Raw genomic sequence first — 23,232 nt, forward strand, 5'->3', positions numbered from 1 at the left:
TCTTCCAGTACTTTTTTGACAACTTGATGCTACGCATACATTTTATCATATGCAACTTGACATATATGGTCAGCTTTTCAATTACTGAAGGCTGTTCTGAAGGGTATGTTAACTGAAGTGCTTGACTTGTGCAACAGAAGTGCAGGCTCCAAGCCGCAAAATGTTGCAAATTTTGCCCCATAAGATGCAATTTGTACCTGATAAACTGATCAAATTTGAAAGACTGCATGTACCGCCCATATCCTACAGGGAACAGCTTTGTACAGGCTATGCACATGTGACCCTGAGATCTTCACGTCACTGTGGGCATGAACGGACATTGGGATTTGGCAGGACGAGAATAAACCAGGTGGATTACCAACCAATCATTCGGCCGCTGCTCATCCCAGTGCTCGTCACATGCACATCCGCACCAGTAAGGCATCGCACTACCTGGGTGACAAACGGGGGGTGGAGGAGGAAACGACGACCCTCTCGCTCGCCCGTTCATCCACAGACCACAGATGACGATGGCTCAGGAGTCAGGACGGAAAGTTTTCCCACCGAGAGAGTGCCAAAGATAAGTAAAAGGTACCTGGATCTTACGAGGGAGAAACAAAGCAAACACAAATCATGTGTTCAAATGATAATTGGACCCTTAATAAGCACAAAAAATAGGACAAATTTCACTACGGGTACCTTTTTTATGGTACTTAAAGCCACCAAGGTTAAATTGACACCATATTGAAATGCAAGATTTACTTCACACGTATGGTAATTTTTTGATGAAATTTGTGCAAGTCGTGTGCTTTAAACAGTTTTTTTTTTGCTGCACAAAAGAACAGAAATATCTTCCTGCCTCTCTTCACTGCCGGAACACAACACAGCAGCAGCATCAGAAAGCTAATCCCCTACGCTATCTGTATATACAAAGACGGAAGCGCGACCCCGAAAAAAAAAATCATGTCCTCCATCTCCACCCTGCACAGATCCTGCCTCCGCCTAGGTCTGCTGCCGTCATCACCTCTGCGTGCTCGCGCCACCACTCTACGCCTTCCCCTTCCTCAGCCGCGGCGGCGTCTCCACCAGCCCCGCTGGAGCGCCATGAGCTCTGCCGCGTCCAGGCTGTCGCACATCGCCGCTGCCACCGGCGGCGGGGGAGGCGCGGCCGGGGAGTCGAATGAGTCGCCGCCGGCCGCATCCGCCGCGGCCCAGGACGACGATGGTACGTCACGCTCGCTCGGAGCGATCGTTGCGTTGAGCTGTTGATCGCAGCGTGGCTTACCTGTGTGTTTTAGTGGATTGGTGGGTCGATGGTGGCGAGATTGGAGCTCTGGTTGACTTTATGCGCCGTGATTGGTCGATTGGATAGACTAATGCATCTTGCTGGTGAAGATCACGCGCAAGTCGCTTTGTTTATCTTTTTACAACTAACATAAGCTTGTGGTTTATGGTTTATTTAAGTTGTGTATGAAACTTAACTTACTTTGCTTGGTCTCTATGCGGAGCGATCACATCTTTAGTTGCCAAGGAAAGGATATGGCTGGTTCTGTTTAAGTTTCTAAACCACAGTCTTAGACTACACTCATATTCAGCTGGCCTTAAGTCTTCTTTTACGGTTCTATCCTGTAGTTGTTTTGTGAACCGAGTAACCTACTAAGAATAGTGAAACTTATCCTGGGACTGTCTTAACTAATTTTGGACGCTGATGTTTGAGTGATAGAAACAATATTAGCTCTAAGAGCAACTCCAAGAGAGTAGCCATTTGAGTTGTGAAATCCTATTTTAGGTATTTTTGGAAGAATCACGGCTCCAACAGCTATTCTATCATCTTTTGGAGGATGTTCTATTTTAGAGAATGGCTAAACCATGGATTTTAGACTCTTATTTTACCTAATCTCTTGGAGTTGCTCTCATTGGGGAGTTGAATGAAGCCAGACTTTTGGGTCCGGGCCAGTGTGACAGACAATTGAAGTATTGTGTTGCTCATCATGAGAGCAAATAGTCTACTAGATTTTTTTCTTGAATGCGCAGTCGAGCTGCACATCATTGCATTAGAAAGAAGAGTACTTAAAGTACAACACATGCCCAGCCACCGACACCGTCGACTTACACTCATGCCTAATTCCATGCGCGCCGCAAACAAAAACCAAAACGACAAACACTTATAATCCCCCAACAATTGTCAGATGATGACCCAAAGCTGGACCTCATCACTAGTGAGCTGCATGACCCACTTGACGCCAGGCGTGATGACGTGATCCCATTAACACAATCATTTTGATGTTTCCAAATTATCCAAGCACAGGAGTGATCAAAGAATCCAGTCCAGTCTCCATGGAGCTTGTCACCATGTTAATCGTCTTGGGCCACCAATCATCAAATTCTATAGTGGGTGGATCACTGGATTATCATGACAAATCTGGGAGGCCAAAATGTATCAGCAGCAAGGGACGTTGAGAAGATGCAAGCAGCCAAGATGTAGTGGGTCGTCTCACTTTCCTGATCACATAGCAGACAGCGCTCCAAATGTCTCAACTCCTGTAGAGCTAAACGATCTGCTGTACAGAACGGTTATGGACTACTAACCAAAGGAAGAACTGGCATTTATTGGGAGTCCATGATTTCCATATCAATTTCCACGGCTCAAAGGGGATGTATCCTATGCAGAAATCCACGTAGGTTGACTTTGGGGGCGCTTGGTTACCGGCCACTACTGGCCACGCCACAGGTGCGGCGACACCGCAGGTGAGGCGCAGAAAATAGCCGCCACAATCTGTGGCGATATTAGTACCCATTTGAACTGCTGATTTTTGTGGTCGCCTACGTTCAATCGTCGACCAAACATCTACGTGAATTTTTGTGGCGCGCCACAACTGTGGCATGGCTTTTGGTGGCTGGGAATCAAACTGCTGTACATTCCCATTAGGATTTCTAATGGTGCTCATCCTGTACACCATGTTGTATCTCCACCTCAGCTGCTACGACCCATATTTTAAGGTATCGCGACAATGGTATCACCAAGAGATCTCTTTGGATGTCCTGGACCCAGTGACGATCAATCAATGCTTCACTGAAAGTGTGCCTATTTGCTCAGCGCTAAGAAATGAGGGCAAACAGGAGCGCAGAATAGCCTACTCAATTGGCGCTATATATTTCCTGTTGCGAGTCATACATGGTTTCTTTTTTGAATGCTATGTGAACATTATATTTTGTTGCTGGTTGAGCATGTTTTGTCCTGGATTTAATTCCACAACAAACTACAATATAGAAGTGAACAGCTGTTGTATTTGTATACCATACAGGTCTTTCATCTGGGGACATGGGCTACCGCCTTCCTCCAAAAGAAATACAGGATATTGTCGATGCACCACCACTTCCTGTCTTGTCATTCTCTCCAAACAAAGATAAAATTCTGTTCCTAAAGCGTCGAGCACTGCCACCACTATCAGACCTTGCAAAGCCTGAGGAGAAGCTTGCTGGTCTAAGGATTGATGGCAATTCTAATACTAGGAGCCGAATGTAAGTAATGCTTAAAGCTTTGGCCAAATTTTAGGTGTTTTTTTCCTTATTTCCTATCATTCATGACAAGTTTATTGCTACGTTGCATAGCATGTCACTACTGTATATCTGATAGTGATAGATCTAATTTGTAGGTCTTTCTACACTGGAATAGGTATCCATAAGCTATTGGACGATGGGACTTTGGGCCCAGAGAAAGAGGTGCATGGATACCCAGTAGGTGCAAGGATTAATTTTGTCACCTGGTAATTTTCGATATTTTCAATTAAGTATCTTTTCTGCTATTTCTTTTTCATTTTTTTACTTTGTTTTTCACCATTTCATAAGTAATATTCTGTTACTATTGTGGATTGCATCACGATATTATGCCCTGAACTGGGTGAATAGGTCACAAGACGGCCGCCATATATCCTTCAGTGTTCGAGTTGACGAGGTGATCGTCTTTAAGACAGACAGCAGACAGTTTTTATGTATTTTTAATAATTACTTATAAGAATTCTGATGTTTTTACAATAGGACAGCAAAAGTGGAAAGCTGAGAGTGTGGATTGCTGATGTGGAATCTGGAGAAGCAAGGCCACTTTTTAAATCGCCTGAGATATACCTAAATGCTATTTTTGACAGGTGAAGATGAATCTCTATGCACAGTATCTTTTCTAGTTCCTGCTTGTAACTAACATTGTTTCTGCTATTGTTGCAGCTTTGTATGGGTTAACGATTGTACACTGCTAGTCTGCACTATTCCTGCGACACGTGGAGCTCCACCACATAAGCCATCAGTTCCATCTGGCCCAAAAATTCAGTCCAACGAGTCAAAGAATGTAGTCCAAGTGAGAACTTTCCAAGATCTGCTGAAAGATGAGTATGATGCTGAACTATTTGATTACTATGCAACCTCACAGCTTGTGTTAGCCTCTTTGGATGGAACAGTGAAGCCAATTGGCCCTCCAGCTATATATACATCTGTTGATCCATCACCGGATGATAAATACATAATGCTGTCTTCTATCCACCACCCATATTCCTACATTGTACCTTGTGGGAGGTTTCCAAAGAAAGTTGAATTGTGGACTGTAGATGGAAAGTTTATTAGAGAACTTTGTGACTTGCCCCTGGCTGAGGACATACCAATTACGATGAGCAGTGTACGCAAGGGAAAGCGCTCGATTAATTGGAGGCCAGACAAACCTTCGACACTGTACTGGTATGTAGAGCACCATTCTAAGCACAACTTACTAAAATTTGCATTGGTATTTTTTCCTCTTATTTAGAGATGAACTCCTTCTGTAACATCATACTGCACCTCAACATAAGCTTACAAAGCGATAATAGAATAATATAGTTCACTTAAGTAGCTGCATGGAAATAGAAAGACTTCAAGCCATCCATGGTAGTTAAAATCTTAATTTTAATGCTAGAAAGTGTAAAACCCTACAGGAACAGTGTAATAGGGGTAGAATGACAATCCTACTTGTTATGGTCTCAACTTCGATGATTTGAACTAAAATTTGGTAGCGCCCATCCATTCAAACTATCCTCATGGTTTACCTTCCAAATGTCACAAGCGATCCAGAAACAAAACATCAATACCAATGCTATATTTTTTCCATAAAAGATCTCTTCCATGTCCAAAATATGGGTAGGTGCCTATATTCGTAGCAGATTATTTTTTTCTGTGGAAACAAAATATGTGGTTGTTAAAAATTGGTAGAATCTACCATCTATGACTTTGAGATTGACTACCTTAAAGAAAATTGGTTTAATGGAACAGTTTGTGTTCTTTTGTTGGTTCCACGAAGCCTGACCTGACCTTCCATCAAAGAATAGTGTGTCAGGTGTCACTAAGCAAAAAAAGAAATAATTCCAAATAGTAAGTTCTATAGTAGTATAGTTTCAAACAGTAGCATCTGCATTCTGCAGTAGTATAGTTGCATTTTCATAGCCCTCCATGGGACACTCCTTGATTGAAACTTGGGCACTCCTCTTCAGGGGTCTGAACCACTGGTTGAAAGTGAAACATGACGGTAGTTTGCCTATCAGCATATGAGATAAAAATGTTTGCTTTCATGGTAATCATAACTTTTCTTTTGCCCTTTTTGCTTATTTCTGACTATATTTGATAAGCATCTGTATATTTTCTTTTGCTTTAATAAACCAGTTTCACTTAAAACTGAATTATGATAAATATGACTTTATGCAAATGCATGTTTTTCTTTTTGCAACATTCCAATTGTACTGCTATATCCTATGTAGAATATTAGTCCCTCCAATTTCAAATTTAGATCGTTTGTAGATTTGTCCTGAGTCAACATATTTAGCTTTGACCACCAATAGCTAAACATCTAAATAGATTTACAACATAAGGTCGATACCTGTGTTTTTGAGAATGTCTCACCAAACATTCAGGGTCTCTTGAAAACAGTGGCTGATGAATGTAGTCTTTGGTGCATGGCGGGTGCCTCTAATCTTCAGGAGCTTCTCATTAGGTTGCCCTCCCCAGACCTATATAGGCTGTGGTTGGTAGGCTGCTACCCCCTTGGCCATGTTTTCTGTTTACCCTCACCCCTGTACCTCTTTTTCTCTCTTAATGAAATGGCACGCAGCTCTCCTGCACTGTTTGTGGGGGGGGGGGGAAAAAGGTTGATGCTACTAGATTCATCATGACAACGCACAGTACCTCAAGTCATGGTTCTGGGTGTCTGATATAAAAGGAGCACTGACTGTTCCTGTCCTAAGAGAGTATCTATATATTTGGGAGTTGGTTGATGATCGAACCCTGCAACCGGGAATAATGGATCAGCACTGTTGGAATCTTACATATTCTGGAATATACGGCAGTAAATCTGCATATAATGGCTTTTTTCCCTGGAAGGATTCTCTTCGCGCCTTGGAAGATGATCGGAAAACTGGGTTTGTGCTCGGCAGGTTTAGAGTGAGGTCCTTCAGAAGCTGGGGCTGATCCTCCTTGCGCCTCTGACCATCACCAACCATTTCTCAAATTGGTGGTATCAGGCAATCAAGAACTTGCCTAGGGAAATCAGGAAAGGACTAAACTCACTCATTCTAGTGGCATGATAAATATGGAGACACCAAAATGACTTTTTAATGGGGCAAGGCCAGATGTCAGGACAACCTTAGAGGCAGTTGCTGATGAGTGTGTCTTCTGGTGCTCAGCCCGTGTGAAAGATCTTCAAGAACTTTGGTCAGGGCACTTAATGTGGCCATGTGATTATTAGTCCTGGGGTCACTGGTTGCCTTTTTGTGTTTTTTGGTGCAGTTTCTTCCTTTGTTCTTGTGTCATTGTGTGTGATTGGATGTGTTTTTGTGTAGTGTGTGTTTGGGTGTGCCTTTTGGGTGGGAGAGTTTCTTTTTCACCCTTGTGCTTTGGTTTTCCCTCATCTCTTGTTAATGAAATGATACACATATCTCCTGCGTGTTCGAGAAATCATGACAAGTAATTTCATAATATATAAGTATCTCTATGAGATATTATATTGTCATAGAAATTACTAGTCATTGTATCAGGTGGCAAGCCTATGCATTTTTTATTGCAACCTTCTTGTATCTCCCAGTGGAGGTAAGTAGGTTGCCTTGTACAGGATTCCCCCCCCCCCCCCCCCCTCCTCCTTTATCTCTTTAATATAAGGGTGCTCACCTCTCTTGCATGTTCGAGGGAAAAAAATTGCTAGTCAAAGTTTAGTCTTGTAGACCGTGTCAATGTCCTAACTCCTAAATGACTTACATTCAGAATTAGTGAGAGTTTTATTTTGTTTTGTAGTTTTCAGTGCTACTAACATATTTACCAAAAATGCCATCCTTTGAAATCAATATAAATTTACTAATCGTCGGCCCAGTATAACTAAGCATACTCATTTTAGAATTGCATTGACATTTGATTTTTCTATTTTAATTTGATTAGAGATGCTCAAAGTCTTGATACTGCCTTGATGAAGTGTGATACTGGTTACGGTTCATTCAAGTCTTGTTAATTATCAGATGTCTTATGCATAAACCATGTTATTAAGCTATGTATATCTTTAGATGCTCTAGGATATTTATGATGAACATTTCCTTGAGAATTAAGTATAACTTTCACTTATCAAAGGCTGCTATATGAGTGTTTCCATGAGCTACTCCTTTATTCTAGCTCATTTTTACTTTATCCTTCTTCTGATCAGGGTGGAGACACAAGATGGTGGAGATGCAAAAGTAGAAGTCTCCCCTCGTGACGTAGTTTACATGGAAAATGCCGAGCCTATAAATGGTGAACACCCAGAGATTCTGCATAAACTTGACCTTCGCTATGCGTATGTCCTTCAAACTATCCATTAGCTACTTTAGATGGATCATTGAGCTTTTCTTCGCTGCAGTTGCTACAATATTTCTAGCATAAAACTCAAATGAATAAGAATAACAATAAAGTTTTCATTCTAAAAATAACATTAAGTAAAAAGGTCCAGTACTTCAAGTTGCTCGTGTCTCTGGTGCCTGGATGTAAACAAGATTGCGTGTTCTTTACACTGTCCATTTGCTACACTTAGTTAAAAACTAACTCTTCTAATCATCTTGTCTTCTGGATTTTCATTTTGTCGGAACAGTGGCACCTCCTGGTGTGATGAATCTCTTGCTTTAGTGTATGAATCTTGGTTTAAAACTCGGAAAATCAGAACATGGGTGCTTTCTCCTGATAAAAAAGATGTCAGACCACGCATTTTATTTGACCGATCTTCAGAAGATGTATACTCTGACCCTGGCTCACCAATGTTTCGAAGAACTGCTATGGGAACATATGTCATTGCAAAGATCAAGAAAGAAGACGGAAATACTTATGTCTTGTTGAATGGGATGGGTGCCACACCAGAAGGAAATGTTCCATTCCTCGATTTGTTTGATATGTATGTTTAGACCCACTAATCAATGTTCTATATTTTTACTAGAATATAACAGTACCAATATATGCCATGTGTCAATTGATGCAATTGCTTGTTCCTCCCTTTTGTTTTGCAGAAATACTGGGAGTAAAGAACGGATATGGGAGAGCGACAGGGAAAAGTACTATGAAACTGTTGTTGCACTGATGTCAGACAAAACTGATGGGGAACTGTCCCTTGATCAGTTAAAGATACTTACGTCGAAAGAATCAAAAACAGAAAACACACAATATTACTTGCAGACTTGGCCAGAAAAGAATCAAGTTAAGATCACAAATTTCCCCCACCCATATCCTCAGCTTGCTTCCTTGTATAAGGAAATGATAAGATACCAGCGGAAGGATGGAGTTCAACTTACAGCAAACTTATACCTGCCCCCAGGGTATGATCCATCAAAAGATGGACCTTTGCCATGTCTAGTTTGGTCCTACCCTGGTGAATTTAAAAGCAAAGATGCTGCTGGTCAAGTTCGTGGTTCCCCTAATGAATTTCCAGGGATTGGTGCTACATCTCCTCTTCTTTGGTTAGCTAGAGGGTATTTTTCTCTTCTTGTTATTCATTAATAATAGAATATCCATACAATATATGTTCCCATTTCTGTTATTCAAATTGTAGAATAACCCTCTGCACACCTTTAAAAAAAAACTCGATCTGCGGGGGGTTATGACGGCCCCCGGGTTTTCCGTTAAGAAGAAGGATCTCACACAGATCGAGAAAACCCCCGAACCCCCGCCCCCATCCTGACGCAGGAGGCTCTGCACACCTTTAACCTTTTAATATAAAAAATTGAAGGGACTTTTTTTAATCCATCTCTTGCAAATATGTTTTTATGGTACATGCACACACACTGAATGCTATGATTTGCAGGTTTGCTATTCTGTCTGGTCCAACAATCCCAATTATTGGTGAAGGTGATGAAGAGGCCAATGACAGGTATATTTGCTACTTATGATCTATTCCATATCCTTCTGCAGGACTAAATAATTTTGAACTATGCTATTACACCATAGTATATTTATTATTTCAGTATTACAAACTATATTGCAGATATGTGGAACAACTAGTAGCAAGTGCAGAGGCTGCAGTTGAGGAAGTTGTCAAAAGAGGGGTAAGGCTTTGCTACCTATTCATTCACACAAATATGTTTACAAAATGAGTTCTTTGCAATGGCAGCCACTTTTATGAGTGTTTTTTATGGTGCACTTTGTAAAGTTCATTCATAGGTGGAGCCTTCAATTTTGCAAATATACTTAAAACATTCTTCTATCTTGAGCAATACCTTCTGAGAGTTGACATGATCCCTGTTCTTGTATTTCTTTAGGTGGCTCACCCTGATAAAATTGCTGTTGGTGGTCATTCGTATGGTGCATTCATGACAGCTAATCTGCTGGCTCACGCTCCTCATCTTTTCTGCTGCGGAATTGCTCGCTCTGGAGCTTACAACAGGACTCTAACTCCGTTTGGTTTTCAGGTACAGACAAATGCTGTGTCTATATGCATGGAATAGATTTTGAGTCTTTAGTAACAATCTGATTTTTCTACAGAACGAGGATAGAACACTCTGGGAGGCAACAAGTACATATGTCGAGATGAGCCCTTTCATGTCTGCAAACAAAATCAAGAAACCAATTTTACTTATCCATGGAGAGCAGGACAACAATTCTGGGACACTGACAATGCAGGTCAAGTCTTATGCTACAAGCCTGCTCACAGCCTATGAAATATATCTCTCTCTGGAAAAGTGTTAGAACTTTGTTGCTACTTCCTACCATGTTTGAAGGTTTTCCAAACATTTTTTTATCATATTCAAATTTGACTTGTGTATAGTTGATCTTAGCAAACAGCAACAAGAGTAATATTCCATACACAAGTAGTGCAAGTGACCCAAACTTCTGCAGTGATAGAGGTAGACTCGTATAAAGTAGCGACCCAAACTTCTGCAGTGATAGAGGTAGACTCGTATTATAAAGTATAATCACATATGCTACCAAGGACTACAATTTTAGTTGTTGTACCAGGATACCAGTTTTGGTTTCACCCTTCCCCAGACCCCGTACAGAGCGGGAGCTCTTTGCACTGGGTACACCTTTTTTTTTTTACCAGGATACCAGTTTTCATTTTGCATATGTGATATTAGACCTGCTTGATTTGGAGTGTCTTTACCCAGTGAATTAAAATGACTTGTTGCTTCTGGTTGTTTTATATAAATCGTCATTGTTTTCTGTGGAAATATCCTCTATGTTCTCATGATTTGATTTTATGCTTATTTTTTTTACTGGTTAGTGACTTTTAGTAATCTGTGTTATTGATCTCATGGTTTGTCCTTTTTCTTTTTGCAGTCAGACCGATTCTTCAATGCCTTGAAAGGTCATGGTGCGCTATCTCGTTTGGTCATACTTCCTTTTGAGAGCCATGGGTACTCTGCTAGGGAGAGTATTATGCACGTCCTCTGGGAGACCGATAGGTGGCTGCAGAACTACTGTGTAAACGGTACTAGCAAGGTTGACTCAGTGTCAGAGGCTGACAGTGAAAACAAAACATTGTCAGCTAGTGGTGGCAGTGCAGCCCGTGAAGGTCTAAACCCTGAGGGACTCTCATCATTACCACGATCGCTTCTGTGGTAAGTTTTTTCCTTGCTTGCTGCTTCTTTTTTTTTTGAGAACACGCTTATGCGCGTATTTCATTAAGAAGCTAAGAGTTTCGAAAACAAGGTAACAGAAACTTGGTAACAAAAACGTTACCAAGCCACCTAGCACTACTGGATCCAAAGGTAAGACACTACATTGTTACAAAAGATAGCTACCAGCACAGCGGCGCTCAAGCTGAAGCACGCGCGAGCAGCCTGGAAAGGTGGGCGTTCCCGGCCGCACACCACCTCTCCGCTTCCTCCTTGATCAACATGGCCAGCCTTGGCGGCGAGGTTGCACCAGCCTGGAACGTCCTATGGTTCCGCTCCTTCCACAAGCTCCACCCAAGCAGTAAAACGAAGGAGTCGAACCCCCTGCGAAAGAACTTCGGGACGAGCTTTCTGTTGCCAATCCACCACTCCATGGCCCGAGCTCCCCAGTAGCCATCCAGATTGATGTGTACTCTTGACAAGCAGATGAGCCACACTTCTCTACTAAAACAACAACCCAAAATGATATGGTCTAGGGTCTCAGGCTCTTGATCGCAGAAAATGCAAAGGTTTGAATCTTGCAAACCATGGCGGAAGCGGCGATCCCCGGTCCAGCAGCGGTTGTGCATGGCTAGCCAGTAAAAGAAGCGAACTCTTGGCGGGGCAGGTGTTTTCCAGATGAACTTTGCACCAAAGACCGTGGAGGATCCAAAGAACATTGCTCCATAAGCTGAGGCAGAAGAGTACCTTTGGTCCGGCGAGGGCGTCCAACAGAACGTGTCTGGCTCCAGCAATAGCTGCACCTCCTCCAGGAGGTCGCAGATACGTGATATGTCCAGCAGCATCTGCATAGAAGCTGGCCCCCGGATGTGACGCACCCAGGCATTTCCGGGCAGGGCCTCCGCCACCGTTGCCCGTCGACGCCTCCTCCCAACTGCAGCAAACGCAGTAGGTGCCTCGTGCTCCAGGCTGCTACCATTGAGCCAACGATCCGTCCAGAAGAACGTGGATCGTCCGTTCCCCAAGCGGTGCAGCGTTGCGGCCCGAAAGAGCGCCAGCACAGCATGCTCTCCAGACGCCGGCGCTCGGCCGCTAAGTCTGTCCTTCCACACCCAGCGAACTCGGAGTGCAACCCCTGCCTTTCTCAAGTCAGTGACACCGAGCCCACCTAACACTTTGGGTCGGCACACCTTGAGCCAAGCCACCTTACATTTTCCTCCCGCCACAGTGTCTGTGCCAGCCCAAATAAAACCCCTCCGTAGCTTATCAATCATCTCAATTGCCCACGTTGAAAGGCACAAGGCGATGGAAGTGTGTACAGGTATGGCCGAAAGGGTGGATTTGACAAGTTCCGTGCGTCCAGCAGCATTTAGAAGATTACCTTTCCAAGCTGGTATTCTTGCAGCCACTTATCAATGAGAGCCTGCTCATCCGCTCTCTTGAGCCGGTGCACCGAAAGTGGCACTCCTAGGTAGCAACATGGGAACGGTACTATCTTGCAAGCAAGAATGCGCTGCACTCTGTCCATATCTTCCTCGGAGCAGTGAATTGGTGTAGCCATACTTTTGTCGAGGTTGGAGAAGAGCCCAGAGGCAAGGCCGAAGATGGACAAGGCTCCTTTGATTGACAACAGATCACTCTCAGATGGGACTACAAAAATGACCAAGTCATCGGCATATAAACTGACTCTGGCCCCTGGAATTCCAGCTAGCGGTGTGAGGTAACCGTGTTCTTCGACCCAGGTCAGGAAGGAGTTGAGTACCTCCATGACCAAAACGAACAGCATCGGCGACAGAGGGTCTCCTTGCCGTAGCCCCCTAGCATGACACACCCTCCGGCCTGGCTTGCCGTTGAGGAGAATCCTTGTGCTTGCCGTAGACAGAAGCATAGTCATCCAGTTCCTCCATCTCAGCCCAAAGCCCATATGCTGTAGCACCTCCAGAAGGAAAACCCATGCAACCGAATCAAACGCTTTGGCCACATCCACCTTGAGCAAAACACAGGTCATCTTCAATTTGTGCAAGGATTTGCACGTGAGTTGAACATCCCTAACATTGTCATGTATGCTTCGGCCCTTGATGAACGCACTCTGATTATTCCTGACCAGATCTCCTAGAACAGTTGCCAATCTGTTGGCCAGGCACTTCGTTATGAGTTTTCCAAAACTGTGCATAAGACTAATGGGACGATAGTCACAAATCTCGGTGGAGTGGTCTTTCTTCTTGAGTAGCACCATGAAAGCCTCGTTAACAGCATGGAAGCTGCGGTGATCCAGCGACCAGAAAGCATGTAACGCGTTCATGATGTCTGGTTTGATCACCTCCCACGCAGATTTGTAGAAGAGACCAGTTAGCCCATCAGGTCCGGGGGCCTTGTCATTCGGCAGTTCCTTGACCACCCGTGTTACCTCTTCTTCAGTGAACATAACCTCCAAAGGCTGGGCATCCACAGACCGGACCCCCAAGGCGGCCAGGTCCAGCCTCCTGGACCGCACGAAATCTGTACCCAGGATCAAGTTGTAGTGGTCATACAAAGCATCTGCCATGGAGTTGTCAGAAACCACCTCAGTACCTTGAACAGACAGAGAGACAATGCGGTTCTGTCGCTGTCGATGGCAGGCCTGAAGATGGAAGAAGCGGGTATTTGCGTCCCCCTCCCTTAAGAAAGTTACTCTCGAGCGTTGCCTGGCAATCGTGCGTGACAAAGACGCCAGCCCAAGAACTCTGACCTTCAGCATGCTGTGCATATCTTGTTCCCAAACCTGGAGTTGCCGCTTTTCTTGCTCCTCATCAAAGCGTAGGATGATCTCCTTTGCCATGGCTAGCTGCAGCCTTATGCTACCCACTTTGGAGGAGCTCCAACGTTTCAGATCCGTCGCCACCATCCTAAATTTCTGGTCGAGCAAACGAAAAGGGTTGGATACAGGCTGGGGCGCCAACCAAGCAGCTGTGACAACCTCCATGAACCCCTGAACCTTGGGCTAGAAAGACTCAAACCGAAATCTCGGTTTCGTTCCAGACTGTGCATCGATGAGCAGCAATAAGGGACAATGATCCGAACAGTCAGAGGATAGCGCCTTCAAAGCGTGAGAAGGGAACAAAGCCAGCCATTGTGCGTTCACCAAGACCCTGTCCAAATGCACCAGGGTAGGGATCTGGCGCCGATTGGACCAGGTAAACGCCCGCCCACAAAGCTCAACCTCCTCCAGCTGCGCTTGATTTAAAAACCTTCTGAATCTCCTCATATTTCTTCTGTCCAATCGATCGTTGTTCTTGTCACATGCCCGATAGATCATATTAAAATCCCCCGCCACCAGCCATGGCCCAGGTGCGGCATTCTTGAGTTGCATTAGTTCATTAAGAAAGTCCACTTTGTCATCATCTTCCTGCGGCCCATAAACGCCCACAAAGCTCCAAGGGCTGGGCAAAGCCCCCTGCATTTGAAAAGTTGCCGCCAAACTGAAACGGCCCAGTTTCGGCAGTGAGGTCTGCCAGATCTCCCTGTCCCAGGCTAGAAGGATTCCACCAGCAACCCCAACAGCAGGCAAAAACAAATAGTCATAAGGCGGACCTAAGAACTCCAAAGCAGTTGCATTACAGATGTTGGAGAGCTTGGTCTCCTGAACACAAATTAAGGAGGGGCGCTGAGCGATGATCAGTTCGCGCAGAACGTTGCGCCGTGCACGCTCGTTGAGGCCGCGCACGTTCCAAACCAGGAAACCTCGGTGTAACATGATGGAACCGAGTTGTGCTTCTGACGAGGTGTGGTGGCCATGCTCAAGCCCCCTCCTCCAGACCCTCGAGGTCTAGGTTCATCGCCGTTAGATCGATCCCTTCATTGAGGAACAATTGCAAGGCGTGCTGCTTCCTTTGCGACATGTTCCCCCCGAACGCCAGTTTAAATTTCTTCTCTACTTCGACGTTCGCTTCCTCCTCTACCACTACAACACCGAGCTTCTTCAGCAACACTCGCTGTGCCTGTGCCGTTGCGTTGCCAGCACGCGGCCTCGCTGCGATCCGACCACTCCGACGAAGTGAGTGCACAGATATCGGCGAGCGGGCCCTGCGGAGCCACGGCCGTCGGCTGACAAGCGGTGTCTGAAACGGGATACAGATCGCCGCTTCAAGCTGCAATTGCATCGGGTTAGGATGAGCATCTTCAGGATCAATCCCCCCGTTACCGTCTGCTGCCACATCCCCCACATCATCATCACCCACAGATACATTGTCATTGTCTGTGAGAGCCGTCTCTGGACCGGAGTGGTCATCCAATACGTGCGCCTCCGAGGGGACAAGCCCAGACAAATGCACGCGGGCAGTCTCGGCGAACTCTGCTTCGACGAGGTCTGACCACCAGTCCCTTCTAGGCGAGTCGAAGGGCAGAGAGGCCTCCCCCACAGACGCCAGCGCCGGTTCGACGGGGTCCTCTTCATTGTCTTCTACGGCCATGTCCGCCCCTGCCAATTCAGCGTCCACACAATCAAGTGTTTTGGGCGGAGGCGTCTGGATGGAACGGCCCGTGTGCAGCAAGATAGGTGCGACCTTCAGGAACCGGCCCACAAAGCCCAGTCCCGAAGACGGTGGGGAGGATGGCCAACTAGGAAGGCACCTCTCCTCATCCCGGTCCGCTCTCCATAAGGGCCAGGGTCGCGGAATCCATCGATCAGCAGACCAGCTAGTAGAAGCGCCAGGGGTGACACAGCCATCAGCGGCCGACATGGGCGCCGCATCCAACAGCGGGCAAAGCAGTTCCCCTACACGGATCACAGACCTCGGACGTGCGCGCCAAGACCTCGATCTGCCATCATCCCCGGCCTCACCAGGGTAGTCGGGTGGGTAGTCACAGAATGGGATGTGCCTACCATGCCTTGGGTCGGAGTCAGGAGAGTCATCCACGCTGTCCCGGCGTGGGGTGGGCCAGTAATCACTTCCTTCCCCAGCACGGTGATCATCCGGCTGCCCACGATCATCATCAGCATTGTCATCCTCATTATTGTCGTCTGCAGGAGGCGGGGTGCCAGGCTGCTCGGTGAAGTTCTGATATGCCACCAGCCTCACCCGCACAAGGTAATGGAGGCCCCTCCTCATCCGTTGCTCCTGTCCATCAAGTTGACCCGAAAAGACTCTTGGCTCAGGGATGAACACAAGCTTCCGAGGCTCAATGTGGTCAATGTTCGAGCACCATGCAGTCACAAAGAACTCCCTATCATCTTCTTTCGGTCGGTCGCGGAGGTCAGTCAGTTCAACCTCCGTGCAGCATCGACCGAGAACAGTCTGTGCAGTCTCCGTGTTCCTCGCATGTGCGGGAATGTTTCTCAGGGCCAGCACAACACGGAACTGGAACGCCCCAGCCACTGCGCCCGAGATTCTTGTCCATGGCCTCCACCTCAACGGAATGAGATAGCCCCAATCTGGAGAAGCAAGAACACGATCACGGTCTTCGCGACATCTGAACCGCACCAGGAAGTCCTCTGGTTCATGAATTCGGACGTCCACCTCATCACACCGGATTTCAAAACGGTTGTACAGCATCTCGTAAACTGCCTGCGTTGAGACAAAGGGCCGAGTACCGCCGATTGTCGCCACCAGAGCTAGCCGGGCAAGCTCGTCATCGGCCTCTTGCAAGTTCGTTGTACGGGGGACAACTACCAGCGAACGGATTGCCCCCGCCCCCAGGGCAGACGCAGCAACACTCGCGGCGTCGAAAGGGGCCTCATCACCCTGTCCTCCCCTCCCTGGCAGAGGACCCAGCGGGCCCGGAACAGACGGCGGCGGTACCGATGGCAGTGGTGGCGCAGACGGTAGAGGTGGCGGCGGTTGAGGCGGGGGAGACGCACCCGCGACAGCAGACCCTGTGGATTCGGGAGTCGGTGGAGTAGTGACTGACCGGCCTGACACAGTTTGAGCCGATGCAGCCCGATGGCGTCGGTCCGGCGAAGGTGGACGGCGCCGGGCACGAGCATGGTGGCGGGCTTCATCATCAGAGCAGGGCCTCCTGGGCACACGGCCGCGCGGCGAACGGCCACGCTTGATCCCCCTCCTGCGGCTGGGGAGACGACAGTCGGCGGCCAGATGGCCAACCCCCCAGCAGCTGTAACACCGGGCATCATTCCTGCAGCGTGCCCGAACATGCCCCGGCTGGAGGCATTTGAAGCACTTCCCCGCGAGTTCCGGTGGCGGCGACCGTGGAGGCGTGCGTTGTCTGCCAAACCTCCTGCTCTCGACGGCGTAGAAGCCGTCAGCGTCCGGAGAGCCCCGAGGGCGCGCCGGGTGAGTGGCCGGTGGAGATCGCCGGCGGACCGGCTCCCCAGGCCGGAGGGGCGGCCCGGCAGCCGGGCGACGAGTGACGGCGGGTCTTGCCATCCGGGGCATGTCCGCGGGGGGGGGGGGGGGGGGGGGGGGGGGGGGGGGGGGGGGGGGCTCAGGAGCGAGGGTTCCGCCCCCTGGCGGCACGGCTCCGCATCTGAGCGGGGAGCCACGGGCGAGACCTCCCGAGGCCCAGCGGCGTTGTGCGCACGCCGGGCGGCCGCCATGAACCCCTCAGCCTGCCGGCGGTGCCGATGACGACGCTTCCGATGCCGCTTCCTCCCCTGCACCACAAGAGGCTCCTTTCCCCTGACGTCAGCCGGCGGCGCGGGGTCTGGCTCCAGCTCGGACTCCGACTCTGAGTAATCCTCCGAGTCACTGAGGTACAAACGCCCCCCAGGACCGCGGTCGAGGATCACCCGGAGCAGGCCCGGCGAACCAGCAAAGAAATCCCCCGCCGGCGGCAGCTCTTCTCCGTCCATATCTGCCCAGCACTGCCATGAAGGGGAAGCAGCATTGGCGGGCTGAGAGCGGCCGAGCTCCACGAGCAGACGGCTCGGCGAGCCCTCCTCCAAGGCCCGGCGAACCTCGGCGGGCCACTCCTGGGACTGCTCGGGATCCGCCATTGCCGGATCTGGGGACGCCGATTGGGGAAGGAAGTGGAGGGAGGGACTGCGGGGGGAGGGCAGGTGGTAGCAGAGGAAGGGGAGAGGGAGTTCGGTGAGGAGAAGCAAACCTAGCTGGCGGGCGCGGCGGATCTAGGCCGGCGGCGGACTGCTACCGGCGGCGGAGGGGAATCGCCCCGGCGTCGCCATTTTTGTCGCCACGTCTCGTAAGGTGTCTTAAATTGTTTAGTATTGCTTGCTGCTTCTCATGAAGAAAAAAGATACACTTGTTTGTCTGTTGGGTTAATTGGCGCTCCTGAGATTGTCTTACATAGGATTTAAGATACCTGCTTTGAAGCTCATTGTACAGACTATGAAATAAATTTCTCATCCGCTTAATTATCTTATATCAAAGTTTCCACACGGAGCAGGCTGCTAACAATTTTGTCTTAAATCTCTTACTGTACAAATGCATGTAATCGTGTAAACAAACTTTTGTTGTGATGCATTTTAAAAATTAAGCATGTCAATACTAAATGATAATAAAAGAAATGGTTTCAGTTTCAGTAACTTGTTAGTTTTATTTTGTGCAGCTTATAGAGGAGTGTTTAATGGTTGAATTGTGCATCCATGTGCATGAACTTGTATACTTTTCTCAATATGTATCCTTCATAAAAAATATGATAACACCTTGATTTCGTACAGATCAACTTTCTTCAGTTGGTGTTCATGAAACATTATCTGGACAACTGACAGCAAGCCTAAAGGGAAAAATAAAGTGTATCGTTGCACTTGTGCCAGAACTGGTGCTCCTTACCGTCTACCAGGGATGGCTTGATTGGCATCATATTTGTTTGGATTTCTGCAAGTGATCATGTTACTGACATGTAGGAGCCTCCTCCCCACAACAACAAAAAAAAAGGTATAGGCAAGGCCTAGTCCCTGGTGGCCACTGCACCCAGATATATCTGGGTCAATTTGTATTCAATTGTGAGGCCAATGAAACTGTAATTCTTGCGATCAATAACTTGTACAGGAATGTAGCCTTTTGCAGTTTTGATCCCGTCTCTTGCACTTGGTGGCGAACTGATATATTGCTATTCTTGGACAGCAAACAAAAATAAATTAATAAATAATGGAACTCTGCTTATCATGTACTCCGATGTCTTGGCATCGTCGCATTTTACCTGCTACCAGGCTTTACTGCAGCTGTTGTACTGACATTCATTGCCCATTTGAGAGGTGCGGGACAGAGCAGCCAAACTCATGGAGGAGCGAGAGGATAAGAGTAACAATGGAGTTCGCAATGATGTGTATCACTGGGCATTTCTTAGTTCCTTTAGCAACAAAATCGGGAGATGACTTGATTTACTCAGTGGGGCATCACTGGGGGCAAAAAAATCAGTGTAATTACACTAGCGCACATTGTAGCACTTTCCAGTTGCTATCAAAGCACATCATGGCCCCGTTCGTTTAGAGGAATTCTAGAGGAATCGAAATAAATCTAGAAGAATTTATGAGAGAAAAACATTGTTTCAGATGAAAAAAGAAACAGATTAAGTCGGGTTTAAGGGCACGCGAACAGGGCCCTTATTGCCTGTATCTTCTCGAAATATACAGGACAGACAACCGATACGCCTGGAGCGCCGGTGCTTGTGTATGACCTCCTGGTCTCCTGTGCGAGTCACGCCGTATGATTGTGTTTGTTAGCTTGCTAGGCTCAGTGACAGTCAGCGTAAGCCAGCTGCTTGCTCGCATTGGTCGGTAGAACATTTGGAAATGGAGGTGCTTAGAGAAGGTGTTTAGTGAGAACTTTTTATCATCTGCCATTAGCACCTAGCATCTGATGCTTTTCTCAATAAGGAGATTATTAAAATTGAAGTCACCTGCATCAAGTGTTAGAGTTGATACAACCCTCTCGATAGCACTCAAGATCTCTGCATATTACGATACACACAACCTACAAACTTTAAAGAGTAAAAGGTTAATGTGTCCCCTGAACTAGTTGAATTTGAAACTCTTTGAACTTTAGTACCGGATAACACACACATTTTAACTTTTAAAACCAAACAAAATACCCCATTGACCATTTCAATATGGTTTGTTGGATGTTTTTGCTGATGTGGCAGTGGGTCCCACCTGTCATTTGGTCTCTCTCTCTTTCTCTTATATAAAAAAGCATAACTTTTCATATGAAGTAGTGTGAATACAGATTTTATATCAAAGTTGTAGAGCTCGACACGATCCATGACTTTATAATTGATAACTTTTTATTTAATATATTTTAGATGCTTAAATATACGTTTTAAGTTACTAGACTTTAAAATTCAATTTTTTTTATTTTTTTTCAAATGGCGTCGAATGTTGACGTAGTCTATACCTTGTAGTCCACAACTTTTAAAATCTGAAATTGTTTAGAGACTAGTCTATACCTTGTAGTCCACAACTTTAAAAATCTGAGATTGTTTAGAGACCCAAATTTTCTTTTTATGTTTTTCTAATTTTGAAATTTATTCTTTTGAATTTTTCACATTACCTCTGGTGTTGACTTGGTATACACCAAAGTTGTAGCTCTCAACATGATCTATAATTTTGTAGTTGATAACTTTTTTATTGAGATCATTAAGAGGACTGAATTTTTTGTGTTCGGAAAATTCAAAGAAATTGGATTTCAAGATCAGAGAAATTAAAATAAACATTTGGGCCTCTAAATGAACCTAGAAAAAAAATATTATCAACCACAAAGTTACATATTGATAGCTTCAACTTTGATGTAGACCACATCAACATTAGAGAGAAAGAGAAATGAGATTGGTTTGCTCTTCCTTTTTCTTATTGGGATTGAGGGAGGAGTTTTCTTAATTAATTGTTTTTTAAAAAAAAACTTGTTTTTGTTTTAATTTTTGTAATCACTCGTTATTAAGAAAAGAAGATTATTTATTCTCAGGTGGAGATGCTCAGTTGCCTGACCAGGTCATGGTGTGGACGTGGCAAGCCCACTTCGGGAAGGGACCAAAAACAGGGCTACCACTTTCAGGGCGTGACGTGGACGTGTTGAAGATCCGGAACATTCGCCGTGAAATGTAAACATCATCATAATAATAATAACGAGGCATGAAACTGGTCTTGGCCGTGGACGCGTGAAGCGCGCCATGCGTTCGACATGCATGTAATCGGATGGCTCGCAGTCCTCCTCAGGTACTACTAATAATAAACTACTGGAGTACTTCACAGCCACATACGTCCACGTTTCATCAAAAACAAAACACATGCACGTCAACTGGAGCCGCCATCGGTTTACATGCCGCATCTCTGAAGGCCGGATCAGTGACAGTGAGGCACTGATGAACGAACTGCCGTGACATTCTATATATACCCTCGGTTCCTGTTCCAATTCTCATCAAGCAGCACGAGTTGTCGAACACTTGCCTGCTCTTGAGCTCAAAGACATCATCGGCTGCTTCTCGTGCTCTCCTCAGCTTCCCAACTGCAACTGTAGCAGCGAAACTCTACCAACTGCCATGGATGCCCAGAACGTGGAGGTTGCTGCCCTGGTGCAGAAGATCGCGGCCCTCCACGCCGACATCGCCAAGCTGCCGTCGCTGAGCCCGTCCCCCGTCGTCGACGCGCTGTTCACCAACCTCGTCATGGCCTGCGTCCCGCCGAGCCCCGTCGACGTGACCAAGCTCGGCCCGGACGCGCAGAGGATGCGAGAGGAACTCATCCGCCTCTGCTCCGACGCCGAGGGCCACCTTGAGGCGCACTACGCCGACATGCTCGCCGCCTTCGACAACCCGCTCGACCACCTCGGCCGCTTCCCTTACTTCAGCAACTACATCAACCTGAGCAAGCTCGAGTACGACCTCCTGATCCGCTATGTCCCGGGCCTAGCGCCTTCCCGCATCGCCTTCGTCGGGTCAGGCCCCCTGCCGTTCAGCTCACTCATGCTCGCCGCCCGCCACCTGCCGAACGCGCTGTTCGACAACTATGACCGGTGCGGCGCCGCCAATGACCGTGCCCGGAAGCTGGTCCGCGCGGACGAGGGCCTGCGCAAGCGAATGTCCTTCCACACCGCCGACGTCGCCAACCTCACGGACGAGCTCCGCAAGTACGACGTGGTCTTCCTGGCGGCGCTCGTCGGCATGGCGGCCGAGGACAAGGCCAAGGTGGTCGCGCACCTTGGCAGGCACATGGCGGACGGAGCGGCTCTCGTCGTGCGGAGCGCTCACGGGGCTCGCGGGTTCCTGTACCCGATCGTCGATCCGGAGGACATCCGGCGCGGCGGGTTCGACGTGCTTGCAGTGTACCACCCGGACGACGAGGTCATCAACTCCGTCATCATCGCGCGTAAGATCGACGCCCACGCGAAGGGACTTCAGAATGGGCACGCGCATGCGCGCGGCGCGGTGCCGATAGTGAGCCCGCCGTGCAAGTGCTGTAAGATGGAGGCGAACGCGCTCCAGAAGAGGGAGGAGATGGCGACGACGGAGCTGTCCATCTGATGCGAAAAGGAACTTTTGAGGAGCTGCGCGTGGTAACAATAATTACGAAACGCTGTTTCGTCACTTAATCTCTCGTGTAACTGTTCGTTCGCACTTCTTTATTTGGTGTCATGCGATGTGTAAGTGTTCAATAATGACGTGTTTTTCCTATGTGATGATACATGCCAAGTTGCCAGCACGTTTACGTACGTGCCTGCTGTGACGGACATCGATGAGAACAGTGTGCACGTAAAGAAAAACTAAATCCGTTTTAAATTGATTTGGAGTCATAAACATGAAAATATTTACTAGAAACTTGGTTAAACATGAAGAACTTTAACCGACACGCAATCCATAGTAGTATTCTTTTAGGGAAAGATGTAGTACCTATCCTAAGTAAGCATGACTTGTTAAGAATTTTTCAACTTATTGGAAATGTAACGACCCGTCCTCTCAAGGGCATTGTCGGTGTTTCGTAAACTGGACTAGTAAACTTATATGATTGTCACGCTGCTTTAGGAAGACGATGGTAGCATCCAGAAGACACGAGGATTTATACTGGTTCAGGCCAGGGCCCTACGTCCAGTCTCAGAGATGATCGAGTATGTGTTCCTCGCTTGAATGCTCTGAAGTTCTTACAATATGGGTGCAACAATGGTGGAAGAGATAGGAGAACCTAAGCTAGGCGATGGGCTGCCCGAAAGGAAGCTTCAGGAGCCCTACTACGATGGAGAATGATTGAATGAGTAGGGGACTCAGAATGTCAGGAAAGAGTGCCCTGGCAGCCCTTATA

General features: G+C 47.1%; 2 protein-coding genes across 3 annotated transcripts; both read left to right on the plus strand.

Moving 5' to 3' along the window:
• The first annotated feature begins 856 nt into the window (after window positions 1-856).
• On the plus strand, window positions 857-19,111 carry LOC136542657 (probable glutamyl endopeptidase, chloroplastic). Of its 2 annotated transcripts, XM_066535193.1 has the most exons (15): window positions 858-1,204; window positions 3,285-3,501; window positions 3,636-3,746; window positions 3,889-3,934; window positions 4,018-4,124; window positions 4,201-4,704; window positions 7,679-7,807; window positions 8,099-8,395; window positions 8,508-8,966; window positions 9,299-9,364; window positions 9,479-9,539; window positions 9,753-9,902; window positions 9,976-10,113; window positions 10,771-11,051; window positions 18,664-19,111. In XM_066535193.1, coding segments are annotated over exons 1-15 (2,829 nt in total). In that variant the 5' UTR covers window positions 858-942; the 3' UTR covers window positions 18,665-19,111. The 2 variants fall into 2 exon arrangements, with proteins under 2 accessions (XP_066391284.1, XP_066391290.1); XM_066535187.1 differs by lacking the exon at window positions 18,664-19,111 and having other exon boundaries at window positions 857-1,204; window positions 10,771-11,055.
• A 2,266-nt stretch (window positions 19,112-21,377) lies between these two features.
• LOC136495862 (nicotianamine synthase 2-like) lies at window positions 21,378-22,482 on the plus strand. Its single transcript, XM_066491668.1, has one exon. It carries the CDS (start codon window positions 21,480-21,482, stop codon window positions 22,458-22,460), a length of 981 nt encoding a protein of 326 aa, XP_066347765.1. The 5' UTR covers window positions 21,378-21,479; the 3' UTR covers window positions 22,461-22,482.
• The last annotated feature ends 750 nt before the right edge of the window (window positions 22,483-23,232 follow it).

The sequence above is a fragment of the Miscanthus floridulus genome, chromosome 1 (assembly GCF_019320115.1).
Source record: "Miscanthus floridulus cultivar M001 chromosome 1, ASM1932011v1, whole genome shotgun sequence".
NCBI lineage: Eukaryota > Viridiplantae > Streptophyta > Magnoliopsida > Poales > Poaceae > Miscanthus > Miscanthus floridulus.

Coding starts and splice junctions, on each gene's coding strand:
- LOC136495862 (XM_066491668.1), top strand. CDS start 21,480: ATGGATGCCCAGAACGTGGAGGTTGCTGCCCTGGTGCAGAAGATCGCG.
- LOC136542657 (XM_066535187.1), top strand. CDS start 943: ATGTCCTCCATCTCCACCCTGCACAGATCCTGCCTCCGCCTAGGTCTG. Junction 3,502..3,635: donor TCTAATACTAGGAGCCGAAT/GTAAGTAATGCT, acceptor TCTAATTTGTAG/GTCTTTCTACACTGGAATAG. Junction 10,114..10,770: donor CTGGGACACTGACAATGCAG/GTCAAGTCTTAT, acceptor TTCTTTTTGCAG/TCAGACCGATTCTTCAATGC.